General features: G+C 57.0%; 2 protein-coding genes across 3 annotated transcripts; one reads left to right on the forward strand and one right to left on the reverse strand.

The window, feature by feature from the left end:
• Nucleotides 1–2,655: 2,655 nt before the first annotated feature.
• Nucleotides 2,656–5,113, reverse strand: LOC139009213 (tryptase beta-2-like). Its single transcript, XM_070413349.1, has 6 exons — nucleotides 5,093–5,113; nucleotides 4,815–4,875; nucleotides 4,486–4,657; nucleotides 4,108–4,373; nucleotides 3,044–3,207; nucleotides 2,656–2,972 (listed from the first exon to the last, which is right to left on the reverse strand). Exons 2-6 carry the CDS (start codon nucleotides 4,873–4,875, stop codon nucleotides 2,808–2,810), a joined length of 828 nt encoding a protein of 275 aa, XP_070269450.1. The 5' UTR covers nucleotides 5,093–5,113; the 3' UTR covers nucleotides 2,656–2,807.
• An 8,512-nt stretch (nucleotides 5,114–13,625) lies between these two features.
• On the forward strand, nucleotides 13,626–15,394 carry LOC139009211 (tryptase beta-2-like). 2 transcript variants are annotated; one of them, XM_070413347.1, is made up of 6 exons: nucleotides 13,626–13,690; nucleotides 13,911–13,971; nucleotides 14,129–14,300; nucleotides 14,418–14,683; nucleotides 14,838–15,001; nucleotides 15,071–15,394. In XM_070413347.1, the coding sequence occupies exons 2-6, from the start codon at nucleotides 13,911–13,913 to the stop codon at nucleotides 15,233–15,235; spliced, it is 828 nt and encodes a 275-aa protein (XP_070269448.1). In that variant the 5' UTR covers nucleotides 13,626–13,690; the 3' UTR covers nucleotides 15,236–15,394. The 2 variants fall into 2 exon arrangements, with proteins under 2 accessions (XP_070269448.1, XP_070269449.1); XM_070413348.1 differs by lacking the exon at nucleotides 13,626–13,690 and adding an exon at nucleotides 13,701–13,779.
• The last annotated feature ends 1,941 nt before the right edge of the window (nucleotides 15,395–17,335 follow it).

Raw genomic sequence — 17,335 nt, forward strand, 5'->3', positions numbered from 1 at the left:
AGCCGGGCACAGCACCTGCTGCCCAGGTACGGGCAGCCCTCCCAAACGGTCCTCTGTCTGGCCAGGGCCTGATGACCGAGCTGATTAGGGGCCTCTGGGAAGGGCAATGACTTTCCGGTCCCAACCCCCAGCTCCCTGTCTAGCTCCAAGTCACAGTCCCGATGGGAGAGTCCTCTCTGAGATGCGTGGAAACTGAGGCACGAGGGCAGGCGGCCTGATGACCCACCAGGACCGAGCTGCTCCGGGAACAGACTGGTCTCCTTCCCGCCAGCACCCGCCCAGCGCCTCAGCTCAGAAGTGCGTGAGCCACATCTGCTCTGGTGAACACGGATGCGAGCGGCACCACCTCTGGGTGCAGGGCCTGCGTGAACCGCTGACAGCCACGCACATAGGAGGTGACCCTCGGGAAAGGGGAAAGTGCCCTTTCTGTCCAGCTCAGAGGAGTGGGGCTGGAGCCGGGCCGGCCCTCCCAGGCCCCGGGGGCCGGATGCTGCCCAGGGTGGGGTGGGGCAGGTCGGGAGGGACCCAGTCCTCTGCCTCCTGGACCCCCAGGGCCTTCCCTGGACCCCATATGATGGGCCTTCAGGCCTTCATCTGTTTTAGTTCAATTGCCTCCAGCACTGAGACCCCACTCATTCCACCGGCGCCGCATACATGGTTTCCTGCAGGAACCCCACTCCCCACGACTCCAAACACCATGGGTGTGGTCCCCTCAATGACTGACAGGACTCGTTTCTGTGCCCATTTTCCAGGAGGGGTGGCGTACCCCAGAGTGCCACCCTCGCCTGGACCTGGAGTGCAGGTCACCAGCAGCCAGTGAACGTGGGCCTGCACGGGGCACCCTCAGGAGGACCCATGTGGGCACACAGGAAGCACTGTCCCCCCCCGCTACCCCCCTGGCCCAACGGAAGGCCCGCTTGACCCTCCCTGATAAGCCAACACTCACTTTATCTGTCACTGCTGCTGGCTGAGCTCCTCCAGATCCCAGGGCCAGATAAGGGAAGCGGGTGCCCGGCCTCCTCCCTGTTCCCCCAGTGTGGGCGTCTCAGCCCCAGGCCCAGCCATGTGCCCTTCCTTCCTTGCACCCTCCACCGGAGGAGCCTTTGTCCCTCAGTGTCCCCAGCACAGCCCGCACCGAGAAAAGTGTAAATGCGCTTGTGCAAGGTGCACGATTCAGGGAGCGGCAGCCCCAAGAGTGTGGGGAGGAGAGAGGGAGGGAGGGGGTGGTGGCTGGTCCATCTCTGCCTTCACACCGAGGAAGGACAGTATCTGGCTGCAATAAGATGATTAAGGTGAAGGAAAGGAGGGGGTTAGCGCTCCCCACCACGGTGTCCACAGCGGGGAGGCCCAGGGTGAGTGGGCAGAGGCCCTCCCACGCGGACCTGCCAAGTCTGCGCCGTGGGCAGGGAGCTCGGTCATGGGACGCTGTGCCCAGGAGACAAGCTGAACGCACAGCAGCCGGATGCGCAAACCAGCGGCCCCGGGGCCTGAGAGGTGACAGGAAGCTCGCTAGGTGGCTGCACATCCCAGAGGTGGAAGCATTGGCCGTGGGCCTGGGCCCATCAGTGTTGCAGGCGACCCCTGTCCCCTCTCCTGCCGAGGGGGCGCCAATGTGAAAGGGGTTCCCACACCAAAACCCATAAATGCTGATTAAAACTCAATGAGATGCAAACCGCCCCCCCCCCCCCCCCCCCCGCTACAAGAATGGGGCATGGGAGGGTGACAGGCCTGGCCCCATGGCTATGGGGGGGCATCTGGCTCCCAGGAAAGGAGGTACTCGGACCTCAGGCCCGGCTCCCTCGCTGGCACAGGCGCAGACATGCGGGATGTGTGCACAGGGACAGCCGCCCTGGTCCTGAGACCCTGACCGGGCACCTCTGTCCCCTGCAGCAGCCTGGACACAGGCTCCCTGGGAGCCGACACGCTGACGGGGAGAAATGGTGTCCTCCCCACTCGCAGCCGCGGAGGACGGCACCGCGCGGTGTTCGGTGTGACGGAGGCTCCAGCCTCACTCCACCCGCCTGCACCTGTGACACTTAGGCAGCCGCACGGCGTCCACATGTGCGAGCTCAGTGCGGCCTGAGAGCTGAGGACGGTGCTGGGAGGGAGGGCAGGGCACTGCGTGGTCGGAGGCCCCAGGGTGTGGGGCCAGGGGTCTATTGTGATCCCATTGCTGGGCACCTGGGAGCCCCCAGAATTATCTTTTTAAAAATGTTTTTATTGATTTCAGGGAGGAGAGAGAGAGAGAGACATCCATGACGAGAGAGAATCACCCATCGCTGCCTCCTGCACGCCTCCTTCTGGGGACTGAACCCACAACCTAGGCATGTGCCCTGACCAGGTATCAAACCGTGAACCGTGACCTCCTGGTTCATAGGTCTGCACTCAACCACTGAGCCGCACTGGCTGGGCAAGAATTACCTTTTCAATGTTCTGAATTGCTTTATGTGACCTGAATACACATGACCGCTCCCCAAGGAGACACAACCCCAGGCACCAGGGGCTGGGGAGGGGGTGTCCCCACAGCAATGCCCAGTGCTCAGGGCCAGGGGTCCCCACAGTGACACCCAGTGACTGTGTGGCTGCCCCTGGAGCCCTCCCTCCCCCTCAGTGACGCCCACAGCTGGACACACGGCCACAACCACAGGTGCTCTTCACACACTTTAATGAGGGGCAGTGCCCACCACCCACTCCCTGGGCTGGGGGAGCTCAGGGCAGGGGGCAGGGCAGGTGGAAAGGGCAGCCAGCTGGGCAGGAAGCAGTGGTCAGGGACAGGAGGGGGCTGGGTCGCAGCCTGAGGGACGGGCTCAGGGCTCCTTGGGGACGTGCTGGTGGATCCAGTCCAGGTAGTAGGTGATGCGGGTGTAGATGCCGGGCCTGTGGGGCTGGGCACAGCCGTCACCCCAGCTGACCACACCCGCCTGCATCCAGGTGCCGTTGACCTTGCAGACCAGGGGCCCTCCAGAGTCGCCCTGGGGAGGAGAGGGGTCAGTGGCTGGAGAGGTGGATGGGGGGGGGGACTTTGGGGAGGACACGGGCCCACCTGGCAGGCGTCACTCTTCTGGTTCCCAGCACAGATCACGTTGTCCTTGACAATCCGGACGTTGTCCCCCGTGTACAGGCCCGTGTGGTATTCCGAGTCACAAAGGCTGTTTTCCACGATGGGGACCTCCACCTCCTTCAGGGGGTACGGCGGTGGGAGGTGCACTGTGCGGTGAGAGGAGAAGGATGAGGCAGGCTGGGCTGGGCGGCTTAGCCAACCTGCCATGGGATGGCCCCTGGGCCCGGGCTGGCAGCAAGGGGGTGCCGCTGCCTCCTTGGGGCCAGGGCTGAGCCCAGGCACACGCAGGGCTGAATGCAGCTGACCCACCGCCTTCTCCCCCAAGGCTGGGCCTGCGACCTTGACCTCACTTACGCCCCTGTTGGGAAGGGAAGGGGCGGGAGCCAGGCCCGGTTCTTCCCAGCTCGGCCTCCAGGCCGGCCCTCACCCCAGGACTCAGTTTTCGGGGCTGGAGGCTGTGTCTCCAGGGGCGCTTGGGCGATGACACAATCCGGTTCCCTGTGAGAGGCCCAGAGGACATGCCTCCCGCAGGGCACCTGCTCATGCTCAGTGTCCCTAAGGCTTTGCTCTGAGTTGTGGATCAAGGGAGACAAGACGATGGTGCTGGAGGGGTCAGACCGAGCTCATCCAACTGCACCCTGGCTCCTGCTTCGGGATCCTTGCGGGGGGCGCAGGGAGAAGATGCAGGCCAGCCTGCAGGAGCGGGCACGGTTCGCTTTCCCTGATTAATAAGGGCCCCTTATGTGTGTGCTTTCTCTCTTCCTATATCCCGTCCATGAAATACCAACTGTAACTATGCCCTTTCGTGCCAGGGGAAGCTGAGGCTCAGAGGCGCTAAGTGACTTCCTTGCCCAGGCACCAAGTCCCTGCTCTTGGTACACCCTGCCTCTGCCAGCTCTCCCCTGCCAGACTCACCAAACTCCCACTCCCTGAGCTGGCCCATCAGAACCATCCCCAAAAGGGAACCCCAGAGCTCAGTCATGGGTGTGACCGTTCCCCACCACCACCACCACCGCCTAAGCCCCCCAACTCTACCTGACACTCACCTCCATTGTCCACATCACCCCAGCCTGTCACCCAGCACGGGGTCCCCGGGGGGAAGGTCTCCGAGGCAGAGGGCAGAGCGACCAGCTGGACGTTGCAGGAGGTGTTCACAGGGTCCTGCAGCTCCATCAGAGCGATGTCAAACCCCTCCTGGACGACATAGTACTTGGGGTGCACGATGATCCGGTTGATGGGCAGCAGCTTGTCCCGGTAATAGAGGTGCTGCTCCCGCAGCTGCACCCTCAGGTCTGCGGGATCTTTCTTTTCCCTGGAGGGAGGGGCACCTACTCAGGGACTGAGCAGCCTCCTGTTCACCCAGGAGAGAGTGCGGATAAAGCCCAGGCCCACCCCCACGCCCATCAGGCCCCATGGACACTCACGGTCCCAGGCAGTGCGCGGCGGTCAGCACCCACTGGGGGTGGATGAGGGAGCCCCCGCAGAAGTGCATCCAGTACTGCTCTTTCATTCTCAGGCTCACCTGCCAGGGCCACTTGTCTTCAGGGGCCTCCTGCCCCCCCACGATGCCCACTCTCTCCAGGGCCTGCCTTGGGGCTGGGGCAGGAAACACCCTCAGGGCAGAACAGGACACAGCCCGGCCCCTGAGCCCACACAAACCTGGGCTTCTGTGAGCCCACCACCCATGGTGGAGCCTGTGGGGTGAGGGGCAGGGACAGGGACAGGGACAGGGCTGAGCAGGGTCAGGACTCACCAGGGGCCGCATGGCCCAGCCTCAGCAGGAGGGGCAGTGCCAGCACCAGCAGACTCAGCATCTGGAAGGAGCCAGGAGGGGCTGCCTGACCCAGGGGGGCTGAGCCAGGCGGGGGGGGGGGGGGGGGGGAGTCTGCAGGGTGTGGGTGCAGATGGAGTCGAGGACCCGGGATGAGGGGTCATTTGAGATCTGGAGTCTGAGGTCCTGCTGCTCCAGATGTGAGGCTCAGCTACTCAGTGCACGAACCCCAGGTGGTGGGGTCTGGTGGGGGTGCTTACCTTGACCGGTCCCTGCTGCTATTGCCCAGTCCACTCTCCCCTCCCCATTTATCCTTCCAGATCAGGGGGGATGGGTGGGGGGGGGGGGGCAGAGGAGCGTTTGCTCGATCCTCCAATCCAGAGTGGAGGAAGTGGATGATTCAGACCCAGAGCCCTGCTCTCGAACCCAGGTTATCTTGGATGGCGGACAACGTCCCTGTCTGGGTGTTATCTGAGTAATTCTGCTAATCACCACGGTATCTTGTTATCTGAGTATCATCAGCGAGGAACAGGCAGATGGAAGAAATTCAACGGAAATTCTCAGCAAATTAATTGAGACAGTGTACTATAGTTATTTCTGTTGAATTGAAATGGGTGTTGAATTGTGTAAAAAAAATTTTTCTGCCTCTAAGCATAGGACGATAGCTAATCTTTTAGAGTTTGTCAATATGATGACTTGTGTAGATTGATTTTCACATGTTCAACCGACTTTGCATTCCTGGAATGAATTACACTTGACTTGACAGTGAGATGACAAGTGACTAGTGCAACTTCCCCTTAGCCACTCGCCAGCCAGGCCCTACTACCCCTGGCCCCCGACCTCCACAACCAGGGCTGACCACTATCCCTGCCTGTTCATCCACCCAGCTCCTCAGTCCCCTGGGCTTGCTGGTTACTGGAACCTTCAGCCCACCTCCCCCCAACCCCCACCCCACAGTGTTCTGATCCTTTTGTGTCACCTTCTGCCATCCAGATGGCCCCTCCTGTGGCCGAGGGGAGCCTCAGCCTGCCCCCTACCCTGACCAGACACCAGCCTGGCTCTGGGACCCATCTGTCCCTGGCTGGTGCCTGCAGCATCTGTCTCAGGTGACCAAGTGCTGGGTCCTGCTCCTCTCCAGATTGGGGGTTAGATCTTTGCCCTGTGACCTCCGTTCTTTGATCGGGTCCAGAAATGCATTGATTTGCAGTTTGTGAGTGATGTTCTTCCCAGCCGCCTGCAACCTGAGCTGACCCAGGCCTTGGATATGATGTGGGGTTGGGCCCTGGCTCTGATTTTCCCAAAGAAGGATAAGTCATTCCTGGAATGCAAAGTTGGATAAGTCATTCCTGGAATGCAAAGTTGGTTTAACATGTGAGAATCAATCCGCGTACTTCATATTAGCAAACTATAAAATAATAGCTATTGTCTTAAGCTTAGAGGCAGAATTTTTTTTTTTTACACAATTCAACACCCGTTTCAATTCAACAGAAATTCTCAGCAAATTAATCGAGACAGTGTGCTATAGTTATTTCTGTTGAATTGAAATGGGTGCTGAATTGTGTAAAAAACTTTTTTTCTGCCTCTAAGGATAGGACAATAGCTATTCTTTTAGAGTTTGTCAACATGATGACTTGTGTGGATTGATTTTCACATGTTCAGCCGATTTTGCATTCCTGGGATGAATTTCACTTGACCATGATGTTCAGCCTTTCCATAATTTGAGGAATTCAATTTGCCAAAATTGGATTAAGGATATTGGTGGCTTTTTCTAGGAGGGACACTGGTCTGTAGTTTCCTCTTCTTATAATATCTTTGGTTTTCTTATCCAAACTTGGCTGGGTCATGATGTATTATCTAGATCCCATATATATAGATCTAGATTCAATTTGCTAATATTGTGTTGAGGATTCTTGCGTCTATGCTGATGAGGGATACTGGTCTGTAGTTACCTTGCTATGTAATGGCTTTGACTAGTTTTGGTACCAGGGTAATCCTGATCCTATAAAAAGGAGTTGGGGATGAGAAACCAAGATGGCGGCATAGGTAAACACTGGAAATTGCTGCCTCGCACAACCACTTCAAAAATACAACTAAAAGACAAAATGGATATCATCCAGAACCACAGGAAGGCTGGCTGAGTGGAAATTCTACAACTAGAAGTAAAGAGAAAAGCACACTGAGACTCAGAGGAGGTATGGAAGTAAAGTGCAGAGGTACGGAGGCACACGTGGAAAGGGCTGGCAACTGAGGATGCGGTTGTCTTTTTCAATCCGGTGGGAGTCTCAAGCTCCCAGCTGCTCTGAACTCCAGTTCCGGGTGAGTCTCTGGGACCCAGACTCATACGGGGAGAAACTGGACTGTCTGGCATCGGGCAGAACTCGAGGGCGGCTTTCTCTCAGAGGTGCTTGCAGTGATTACTGTGGGACACTGAGACCTAGGGCCTCTTAGGGCAGGGCTGAGGATCAGCCATAGCTGTTTGCTCCACCCTGTTGATTCCCTGAGACCCGCCCCACCCAAGCTGTGTGCAGAGGCTTTTGCATATGAAAGACCTGGCCCTTTGCAACCTGAAAATTACCTAACAAACTGCAGCTGGGTCAGAGAGACCCAGAACATCCAAAAGAAGGCCCAAGGCCCCACAGCAGCTTGCATTGCTTCACAGCTGGGCCTCATCTGGGCACCTCCAAATCTCAAACAAAGAAGAGGAATCTGCAGATCTCTCCGTAGCTCCTGCTGGGTAGCCTCAGGCAGAGGCTAAATTAGCACCTCCTTAGAGATCCAAGAGCCAGTGTACCCAGTGGTCAGAGTGGGACCATCCAGATTACAACTCCTCAGATCCATAAGGGACACACTCAGGGGGCAGACTCAGTGAGCACCAAAGCCCCACTGAAGCAAGTCTTGCCCCAGAAGGGTGTCTCCAGCACAGAAGTTCTCCCACCGTAGACACAGCTGATTCTCACAGCAAATTGGCCTGGAGGTCAATTCCTCCCAGTGATACCAACAGCAATCAAGACTTAACTACAACAAGACTGTGCACAAAGCCCACAAAGGGGTGCACCAAGAGTGTCCACTCAGGTAATTGGGGAGGCTGAGCCCCTGGGCCCTATAGGACACCTAGCACAGAAAGCCACTCTATCAACACAGGGAAGCAGCCAAAATGCGGAGACAAAGTAGCAGGTCACAAATGACAGAAATGGAGGAAAGCAAACTACTGGATATAGAGTTCAAAACCAAACTTATAAGGTTTTTCTAGAATTTTCTAGAAACTGCTGATAAAATTAGTGAGACCCTCAAGAAATCTAGTGAGACCCTCGAGGATATGAACAAGGATCAACTAGCAATTAAGCATACACTGACTGAAATAAAGAATATTATACAGAGTTCCAACAGCAAACTAGAGGATCACAAGCATCAAGTCAATGATTTGAAATATGAAGAAGCAAAAATCACCCAACCGGAAAAACAAAAAGAAAAAAGAATCCAAAATTATGAAGATAGTGTAAGGAGGCTCTGGGACAGCTTCAAGCATACCAACATCCAAATTATGGGGGTGCCAGAAGAAGACAGAGAGCAAGATATTAAATACCTATTTGAAGAGATAATGACAGAAAACTTGCCCTACCTGGTGAAAGAAATAGACTTATAAGTCCAGGACGCACAGAGAACCCCAAACAAAGGAACCCAAAGAGGACCACACCAAGACACATCATAATTAAAATGCCAAGAGCATACCCTAACCGGTTTGGCTCAGTGGATGGAGCATCGGCCTGTGGACTGAAGGGTCCCGGGTTCGATTCCGGTCAAGGGCATGTACCTTGGTTGCGGGCATATCCGCAGTGGGGGGTGTGCAGGAGGCAACTGACCGATGTTTCTCTCTCATCGATGTTTCTAACTCTCTATCCCTCTCCCTTCCTCTCTGTAAAAATCAATAAAATATATTTTTTTAAAAAAATGCCAAGAGCAAAAGACAAAGAGAGAATCCTAAAAGCAGCAAGAGAAAGAAAGTCAGTTACCTACAAGGGAGTACCCATACGACTGTCAGCTGATTTCTCAACAGAAACTATGCAGGCCAGAAGGGAGTGGCAAGAAATATTCAAAGTGATGAATAGCAAGGACCTACAAGCTAGATTACTTTACCCAGAAAAGCTATCATTCAGAATTAAAGGTCAGATAAAGAGCTTCACAGATAAGAAAAAGCTAAAGGAGTTCATCACCGCCAAACCAGTATTATATGAAATGCTGAAAGGTATCCTTTAAGAAGAGGAAGAAGAAGAAAAAGGTAAAGATACAAATTATGAACAACAAATACCCATCTATCAACAAGTGAATCTAAAAATCAAGTGAATAAATAATCTGATGAACAGAATAAACTGGTGAATATAATAGATTCAGGGGCATAGAAAGGGAGTGGACTGACTATTCTTGGGGAGGAAAGGGGTGTAGAGGGTGCGGGAAGAGACTGGACAAAAATCGTGCACCTATGGATGAGGACAGTGTGTGGGGGGGTAAGGGCAGAGGGTGGGGTGGGAACCAGGTGGAGGGGAGCTGGGGGCGGTGGGGAGGAACAACTGTAATAATCTGAACAATAAAGATTTCATTTAAAAAAAAAGTTGGGAAGTGTTCTCTCCAGCTGGGAGAGATCATGTCGGTTTGGTATTATTTCTTTCTTACATGCTGGATAACTTTCCCAGGGAAGTCACCTGGGTTTGGAATTGCCACAAACCCGGTGCTGTCATGACACATTTATTTTCTCATGATTCTTAGGTCTGAGGTATGTCCAGGGTCTCACAGGGCTAACGTCCAGGTGTGGGCAGGGCGGCATTCCTCCTGGAGGCTCCAGGGGAGCATCCGTTCCTGGCCTTTTCCAGCTTCTAGAGGCCCCCCAAGTTCTGCAGCTCCTGGCCTGTCCTCCATCTCCAAAGGCGGCCGGGAGCCTTTCTCCGACGTCCTCACGTCTCTGCCCACAGCTGGGAAGATTCGGTGATTGTAAGGACTCATCTGAGGACACTGGTCCATTCGGATGGCGTAGGAAACTCCCCTATCTCGAGGCCGCCACCTTAGTCATGTGCACAAAAGCCTCTGCCCCATGAGCCACAGTCACAGGCCCAGGGGTGAGGACGAGGACATCTTGGAAGGGCTATCCTGCTGCCTCCCAAGCAGAATGGGCTGCCAGTGGGGAGAGAGGGTCCCAGTGCTGGAGGCTAGTTGGGGTGGGACAGGTGAGGGCCCCCATCTCCCTTCCTGTGGGGACCTGGAGATGGCACCGGGTAGTCCAGGAGGTGGGTGACCTGTGTTCCTGCAGACCCACCCCCACCTCCACCCCCATCCCCTAAACTGGGCCACATCAGGCCCCTGGAGGCCTGGACGGGCGGTGCCATTGTCACCCTTATTCAGCACCAGGGTCAATGTGGAACACCCACTTTTGAGCCAAAGCTCTTGGCAGGTGTTGGCGGGAAGGAGACAGGTCTGCGCCCTGAGAAGACTGGTCCTGGATCATCAGGCAAACCCCTCCCCGTGTCTCAGTTCTCCCAGGTCTGAGAGGAGATCACTGACCTACAGGGACCTCCCACTCGGCCTGTGATTGGGAGCTAGGGGGGCAGGAAAGGCCTGGCCCCTCCCGGGGCCCCCTAATCAGCTCAGGGATCAGGTCCTGCCAGGACAGGGGACGGTTAGGAAGGGCTGCCCCGGGCTGGGCAGCTGGTGATGGGCCTGTCTGATTGTGGTGGAGACCACGGGACCCGGGGGCGGCTGAGGCCACGCTCCGCACAGGGCTTGTGCCGTCTCTGCCAGGCTCAGTTGGGCCTGGAACGCTCTGTCTGTATTTCCTTTTTAGAAATATACCTTTAAATTTTAGAACAGGTTTAGATTTATACCCTGCACCCATTTCCTCTATATTAACATCTTACAATGGTATGATTTATGTGTTATAACTAATGACCCAATGTAAGAGGCCGTGGGGGTCCAGGAAAGGCCTGACCCCACGTAAAGGACATGAACTTGGCTTGCACTCCAGTTCTTGTGTGATCTAGGCAAGCAGATATTTTGTCATAGCAACTGTCAAACATAGATGGAACTAGACAAAGCTTGCCCAGTCTTGCCCAGCTTGTAACGATCTGCTACTTCCCTATGATAGGCCAAGCCCTAGCAGTGATCTAGGAAGCATGGCCAGCCACAGCTTAGCTATAAAACAGTGTGTGTAGAAAATAAAATTGCTGGTGCTTTGTGCCAGTCCTCCTAACCCCGGTCTCTTGTATTTCTTTCATCCCACGCCACCTCTACCCTGCAGGACCCCTTGGGAGCAGGTCTCCACAACCCAATAGGATACACTATACTAACTATAATCCCTGGCTTATTCGGATGCCCTTCCTTTCCCCCCAATGGCCTCTTTCTGTCCCAGGATTCCATCCAGGCCCCACGTGACATCCAATTGCCTCGTCTCTTTAGGGTCCTCTGGGCTGTGACAGCTTCTCAGACACCTGGCTCATCTTGAACATTGGCTGCCTCAGCCCTAGGATCAGCCATTTCTCCAAGGACCCTGGCTCCTTGTTTGGGAGATGCTGCTAGACACCCGAGTCTGGGCCCTGCTGTGCTGATTGCTCTGGGGGGGTCCTTGCGTCTAGGCCCTCAGCTGACAGAACAAGGAAATGTGTGTGCACTGACTGGTGTATAGACACATGCATAACTATCTTCTTGTGGATCTTTATCAAGCTAATCAAGACCTCAGACTTGTGTCTCTAGTTCTAACCCATCACCACAGGGATCGCACACCTCCTCCATGCTTGTCCCAGCATCCCCACCCCAATAGGGAGGACCAACCCCCAACACCCTCCATCCATTCGCTGCACTGCTCACTGCCAGCGTAGCAGTACCGGGTTGTCACCCTGCCCCTGTGGGAATTAACTTTGTCAACCAGAGCACCCTGCTGCGTGCAGTCCCTGTGCTTTGAGTCTTACAGTCGCCACTCGTTCCCAAGTGGCTCAGGTCGGCCACACGCCCCCCAGTGAACTTGTCTCATGCATTGGCAATGCAGGTGGATGTTCTGTCACCTTCTGCATGTGTGTTCCTTGTTATCGCCAGGTGGTATCCCACTGCAGGAACGTACCGCAGTGTGTTTCTCCTTTCAGCTGGTGCTGAACGTCTGCTCGCTTCCTGTCTGGGCTGTTACCGGTAAAGATGTGGGCACAGCCCTGTTGAAGTGTGTTTGTGGGGGTCTCTCTCCTTCTCTCCTTGAGTAAGTCCTTGCACAGGGTTATCCCTGGCCCCTCTACTTTCCACCTCCCGTCACCTCTCCGGGTGGCCAAGCTCCTCTCAGGGGCAAATGGTACTCAGATCCAAGATGCTGCTGATTGCTCTGGCGCCGAGCCAGAGAATGTGTGTGTGTGCACACGTGTACTCACCCACGTGCATGCTCATGCACACACTCACACACGTGCACATGCATTTGGCAGACACGAGCACACATACATGCGCACACACGTACATGCCCCCACACCTTTATAGTTCTATATCTATATGGAAATGCGAGCCTTCCCCAGTCCCAAACCAGTTTATTCCAGTTGTTTCCTCTTCATATTGGCCTGCCTTCTCTGGCATGTGAGACCTGGTTTCTGCCCTTAAGGCATTGCCTTTTTGGTCAATTCCCCCCCAGTGGACTCTGACCCCACTTGGGCCAGCCCAGGCCCCAGCACCAACCCAACCAGACGCCTACCTGCCCTGCCCTCCGCCAGGCTTCAGGCTGCTCCATTCAGAAGGAAAGGGAGGGAGAGGGAGAAGAGTGGGGAGAGCCCGAAACATGCCAGCCATTGCGGGTGTGTGTGTGTGTGTGTGTGTGTGTGTGTGTAACGGCGACCATCTAGACTGCAGTTTCCTGATGAGTTAGCAGGATGAGCCTCCTGTCATGTGCTTCTGGGTCATTTGAACAACTTCTTTGATAAGCTATCAGCACAAGCCTGTGCCCCCTTTTTAATGGGGTTGGGTGTCTTCTTAGTGAGCTGTAAGAGTTCCTTTTCTTTTTCTTCTCTCCCTCCAACCCTCCCTTCCTTCCTTCAAAATGTGGATATAAGTTCTTTGCCAGATGCATGTATTACAAATCTTTTTCTCCTGGGGGTGGATTGTATTTTTATTATCTTAACAGTGTTAAGTGTGTAAGTTTTAAATTTTGATGAAGTCCCATTTCTCAATTTTTTCTTTTTTGAGTCCCCTCTGCTTTCCTCCAGGTTGTGAGGATTTTCTGCTATGGCTTCTCCTAGATGTTGTATAATTTTAACTAGAGGCCCAGTATACGAAATTCGTGCAGAGGGGGCAGTGTTCCTCAGCCTGGCCTGCACCCTCTCCATCTGGGATCCTTCAGGGCATGTCCGGGAATCAGGCCTAAACCGCAGTCAGACATCCCTCTTGCAATCCAGGACCACTGGCTCCTAACCACTCACCTGCCTGCCTGCCTAAGCTCGCAACTGCCCTCCCCTGCCAGCCTGCTCGCCCCCAACAGCCCTCCCAGCTGATCTGTTTACCCCCCCCACCCACCCCCCCCAGCAACCCGAATCAGGCTGGACTAGGCATCTCAGTCGCCAGAGTCCAGGAGGCAGGAACCACCTGGGGGTGGAGGGGTGGTGGCTTCTCCTCTTTTGGCTGCATGCCCTACCCATGTGACCTGTGGGTTCCTAGATGGGTGCCTGGTGGTTGGGGTATATGTCACATGGAAGCCTTTGTCTGAATCATCCGCTTCCTCCACTCTGGATTGGAGGATCCAGCAACCCCTCCTCCGACCTCTGACCTCTGACCCCCCCCCCCCACCCCCTGATCTGGAAGGATAAATGGGAAAGAAAGAGTGGACTGGGCAATAGCAGCAGGGACCGGTCAAGGTAAGCACCCCCACCAGACCCCACTATCTGGGGTTCGTGCACTGAGTAGCTGAGTCTCACATCTGGAGCAGCAGGACCTCAGACTCCAGGTCTGAACTGACCCCTCATCCCGGGTCCTTGGCTCCGTCTGCACCCACACCCTGCAGACCCCCCCCCCCCCCCGCCACCACCGCCTGGCTCAGCCCCCCTGGGTCAGGCAGCCCCTCCTGGCTCCTTCCAGATGCTGAGTCTGCTGGTGCTGGCAGTGCCCCTCATCCTGAGCCTGGGCCACGCGGCCCCTGGTGAGTCCTAACCCTGCTCAGCCCTGTCCCTGTCCCTGTCCCTGCCCCTCACCCCACTGGCTCCACCATGGGTGGTGGGCTCACAGAAGCCCAGGTTTGTGTGGGCTCAGGGGCCGGGCTGTGTCCTGTTCTGCCCTGAGGGTGTTTCCTGCCCCAGCCCCAAGCCAGGCCCTGGAGAGAGTGGGCATCGTGGGAGGGCAGGAGGCCCCTGAAGGCAAGTGGCCCTGGCAGGTGAGCCTGAGATACAGAGACTGGTACTGGACGCACCGCTGCGGGGGCTCCCTCATCCACCCCCAGTGGGTGCTGACCGCCGCGCACTGCCTGGGACCGTGAGTGTCCATGGGGCCTGATGGGTGGGCGTGGGGGTGGGCCTGAGCTTTATCCGCACTCCCTCCTGGGTGAACAGGAGGCTGCTCAGTCCCCTGAGTAGGTGCCCCTCCCTCCAGGGAAAAGACAGATCCCGCAGACCTGAGGGTGCAGCTGGGGAAGCAGCACCTCTATTACCGGGACAAGCTGCTGCCCATCAACCGGATCATCGTGCACCCCAAGTACTATGCCGTCGAGGAGGGGTTTGACATCGCCCTGATGGAGCTGCGGGACCCTGTGAACACCTCCTGCAACATCCAGCTGATTGCTCTGCCCCCCGCCTCGGAAACCTTCCCCCCGGGGACCCCCTGCTGGGTGACAGGCTGGGGTAATGTGCGCAATGGAGGTGAGTGTCAGGCACAGTTGGGGGGCTTGGAGAGTGGGGACCAGTCACACACCCACCCAACTCTGGGGTTCCGTTGGTGGAGGGATCCCGACAACAGGCTCGGGGCCGTGATGGCCTCGCCACTGGTGCCGAATGCTCTCCTCTCACCGCACAGTCCGCCTCCCACCGCCGTACCCCCTGAAGCAGGTGAAGGTCCCCATCGTGGAAAACAGCGTTTGTGACGCGGAATACCACACCGGCGTCTACACGGCGGACAGCAGGCAGATCGTCCGTAAAGACATGATCTGTGCTGGGGCCAAGAAGAAGGACTCCTGCCAGGTGGGCCCGAGTCCTCCCCCAAATTCCCCCCCATCCGCCTCTCCAGCCACTGACCCCTCTCCTCCCCAGGGCGACTCTGGAGGGCCCCTGGTCTGCAAGGTCAACGGCACCTGGATGCAGGCGGGTGTGGTCAGCTGGGGTAAGGGCTGCGGCCAACCCAACAAGCCCGGCATCTACACCCGCGTCACCTACTACCTGGACTGGATCCACCAGCACGTCCCCGAGAAACCCTGAGCCTGTCCCTCGAGCTGCCACCCAGCCCCCTCCTGTCCCCGACCACTGCTTCCTGCCCAGCTGTCTGCCCTTTCCACCTGCCCTGCCCCCTGCCCTGAGCTCCCCCAGCCCAGGGAGTGGGTGGTGGGCACTGCCCCTCACTAAAGTGTGTGAAGAGCACCTGTGGTTGTGGCCGTGTGTCCAGCTGTGGGCGTCACTGAGGGGGAGGGAGGGCTCCAGAGGCAGCCACACAGCCACTGGGTGTCACTGTGGGGACCCCTGGCCCTGAGCACTGGGCATTGCTGTGGGGACACCCCCTCCCCAGCCCCTGGTGTCTGGGGTTGTGTCTCCCTGGGGAGCGGTCATGTGTATTCAGGTCACATAAAGCAACACAGAACATTGAAAAGCTAATTCTTGCCCAGCCAGCACGACTCAGTGGTTGCGTGTAAGACCGATGAACCAGGAGGTCACGGTTTGATTCCTGGTCAGGGCACATGCCCGGGTTGTGGGTTCAGTCCCCAGAAGGAGGCGTGCAGGAGGCAGCGATGGGTGATTCTCTCTCGTCATGGATGTCTCTCTCTCTCTCCTCCCTGAAATCAATAAAAACATTTTTAAAAAGATAATTCTCGGGGCACCCAGGTGCCCAGCAATGGGATCACAATAGACCCCTGGCCCCACACCCTGGGGCCTCCGACCACACAGTGCCCTGCCCTCCCTCCCAGCACCGTCCTCAGCTCTCAGGCCGCACTGAGCTCGCACATGTGGACGCCGTGCGGCTGCCTAAGTGTCACAGGTGCAGGCGGGTGGAGTGAGGCTGGAGCCTCCGTCACACCGAACACCACGCGGTGCCGTCCTCCGTGGCTGCGTGTGGGGAGGACACCATTTCTCCCCGTCAGCGTGTCGGCTCCCAGCGACCCTGTGTCCAGGCTGCTACAGGGGACAGAGGTGCCTGGTCAGGGTCTCAGGACCAGGGCGGCTGTCCCTGTGCGCACATCCCGCATGTCTGCGCCTGTGGCAGCGAGGGAGCCGGGCCTGAGGTCCGAGCACCTCCATTTCCTGGGAGCCAGACGCCCCCATAGCCATGGGGCCAGGCCTGTCACCCTCCAACACCCCATTCGGGGGGGAGGGCGGGGGGGGGGGAGTGCATCTCATTGAGTTTTAATCAGCATTTTATGGGTTTTGGTGTGGGAACCCCTTTCACATTGGCGCCCCCTGGGCAGGAGAGGGGACAGGGGTCGCCTGCAACACTGACGGGCCCAGGCCCACGGCCAATGCTTCCACCTCTGGGATGTGCGGCCACGGAGCGAGCTTCCTGTCACCGCTCAGGCCCCAGGACCGCTGGTTTGTGCATCCGGCTGCTGTGCATTCAGCTTGTCTCCTGGGCACAGCGTCCCATGACCGAGCTCCCTGCCCACACCCTGAGCCTCCCCGCTGTGGACACCGTGGTGGGGAGCGCTAGCCCCCTCCTTTCCTTTCATCTTAATCATCTTATTGCAGCCAAGATACTGTCCTTCCTCGGTGTGAAGGCAGAGATGGACCGGCCACCACCCCCTCCCTCCCTCTCTCCTCCCCACACTCTTGGGGCTGCTGCTGCGGTTGGCGGGCTGAGCTCCCTGGATAGCGCACCTTGCACAAGCGCATTCACACTTTTCTCGGTGCGGGCTGTGCTGGGGACACTGAGGGACAAGGGCTCCTCCGGGGGAGGGTGCAAGGAAGGAAGGGTACATGGTGGGGCCTGGGGCTGAGACCCCCACACTGGGGGAGCAGGGAGGAGGCCGGGCACCTGCTTCCCTTATCTGGCCCTGGGATCTTGAGGAGCTCAGCCAGCGGCAGTGACAGATAAAGTGAGTGTTGGCTTATCAGGGAGGGTCTAGCGGGCCTTCTGTTGGGCCAGGGGGGCTGCGGGGGGGACAGTGCTTCTTGTGTGCCCACATGGGTCCTCCTGAAGGGCCCGTGCAGGGCCACGTTCACTGGCTGCTGGTGACCCGCACCTCAGGTCCAGGCGAGGGTGGCACTCTGGGGTACGCCACCCCTCCTGGAAAATGGGCACAGAAATGAGTCCTGTCAGTCATCAAGGGGACCACAGCCATGGTGATTGGAGTTTTTTGCTCGAGAGCAGGC

The sequence above is a fragment of the Myotis yumanensis genome, unplaced genomic scaffold (genome assembly GCF_028538775.1).
Source record: "Myotis yumanensis isolate MYYU_CA2020_CCGP unplaced genomic scaffold, mMyoYum1.0.hap1 SCAF_4, whole genome shotgun sequence".
Taxonomy (NCBI): domain Eukaryota; kingdom Metazoa; phylum Chordata; class Mammalia; order Chiroptera; family Vespertilionidae; genus Myotis; species Myotis yumanensis.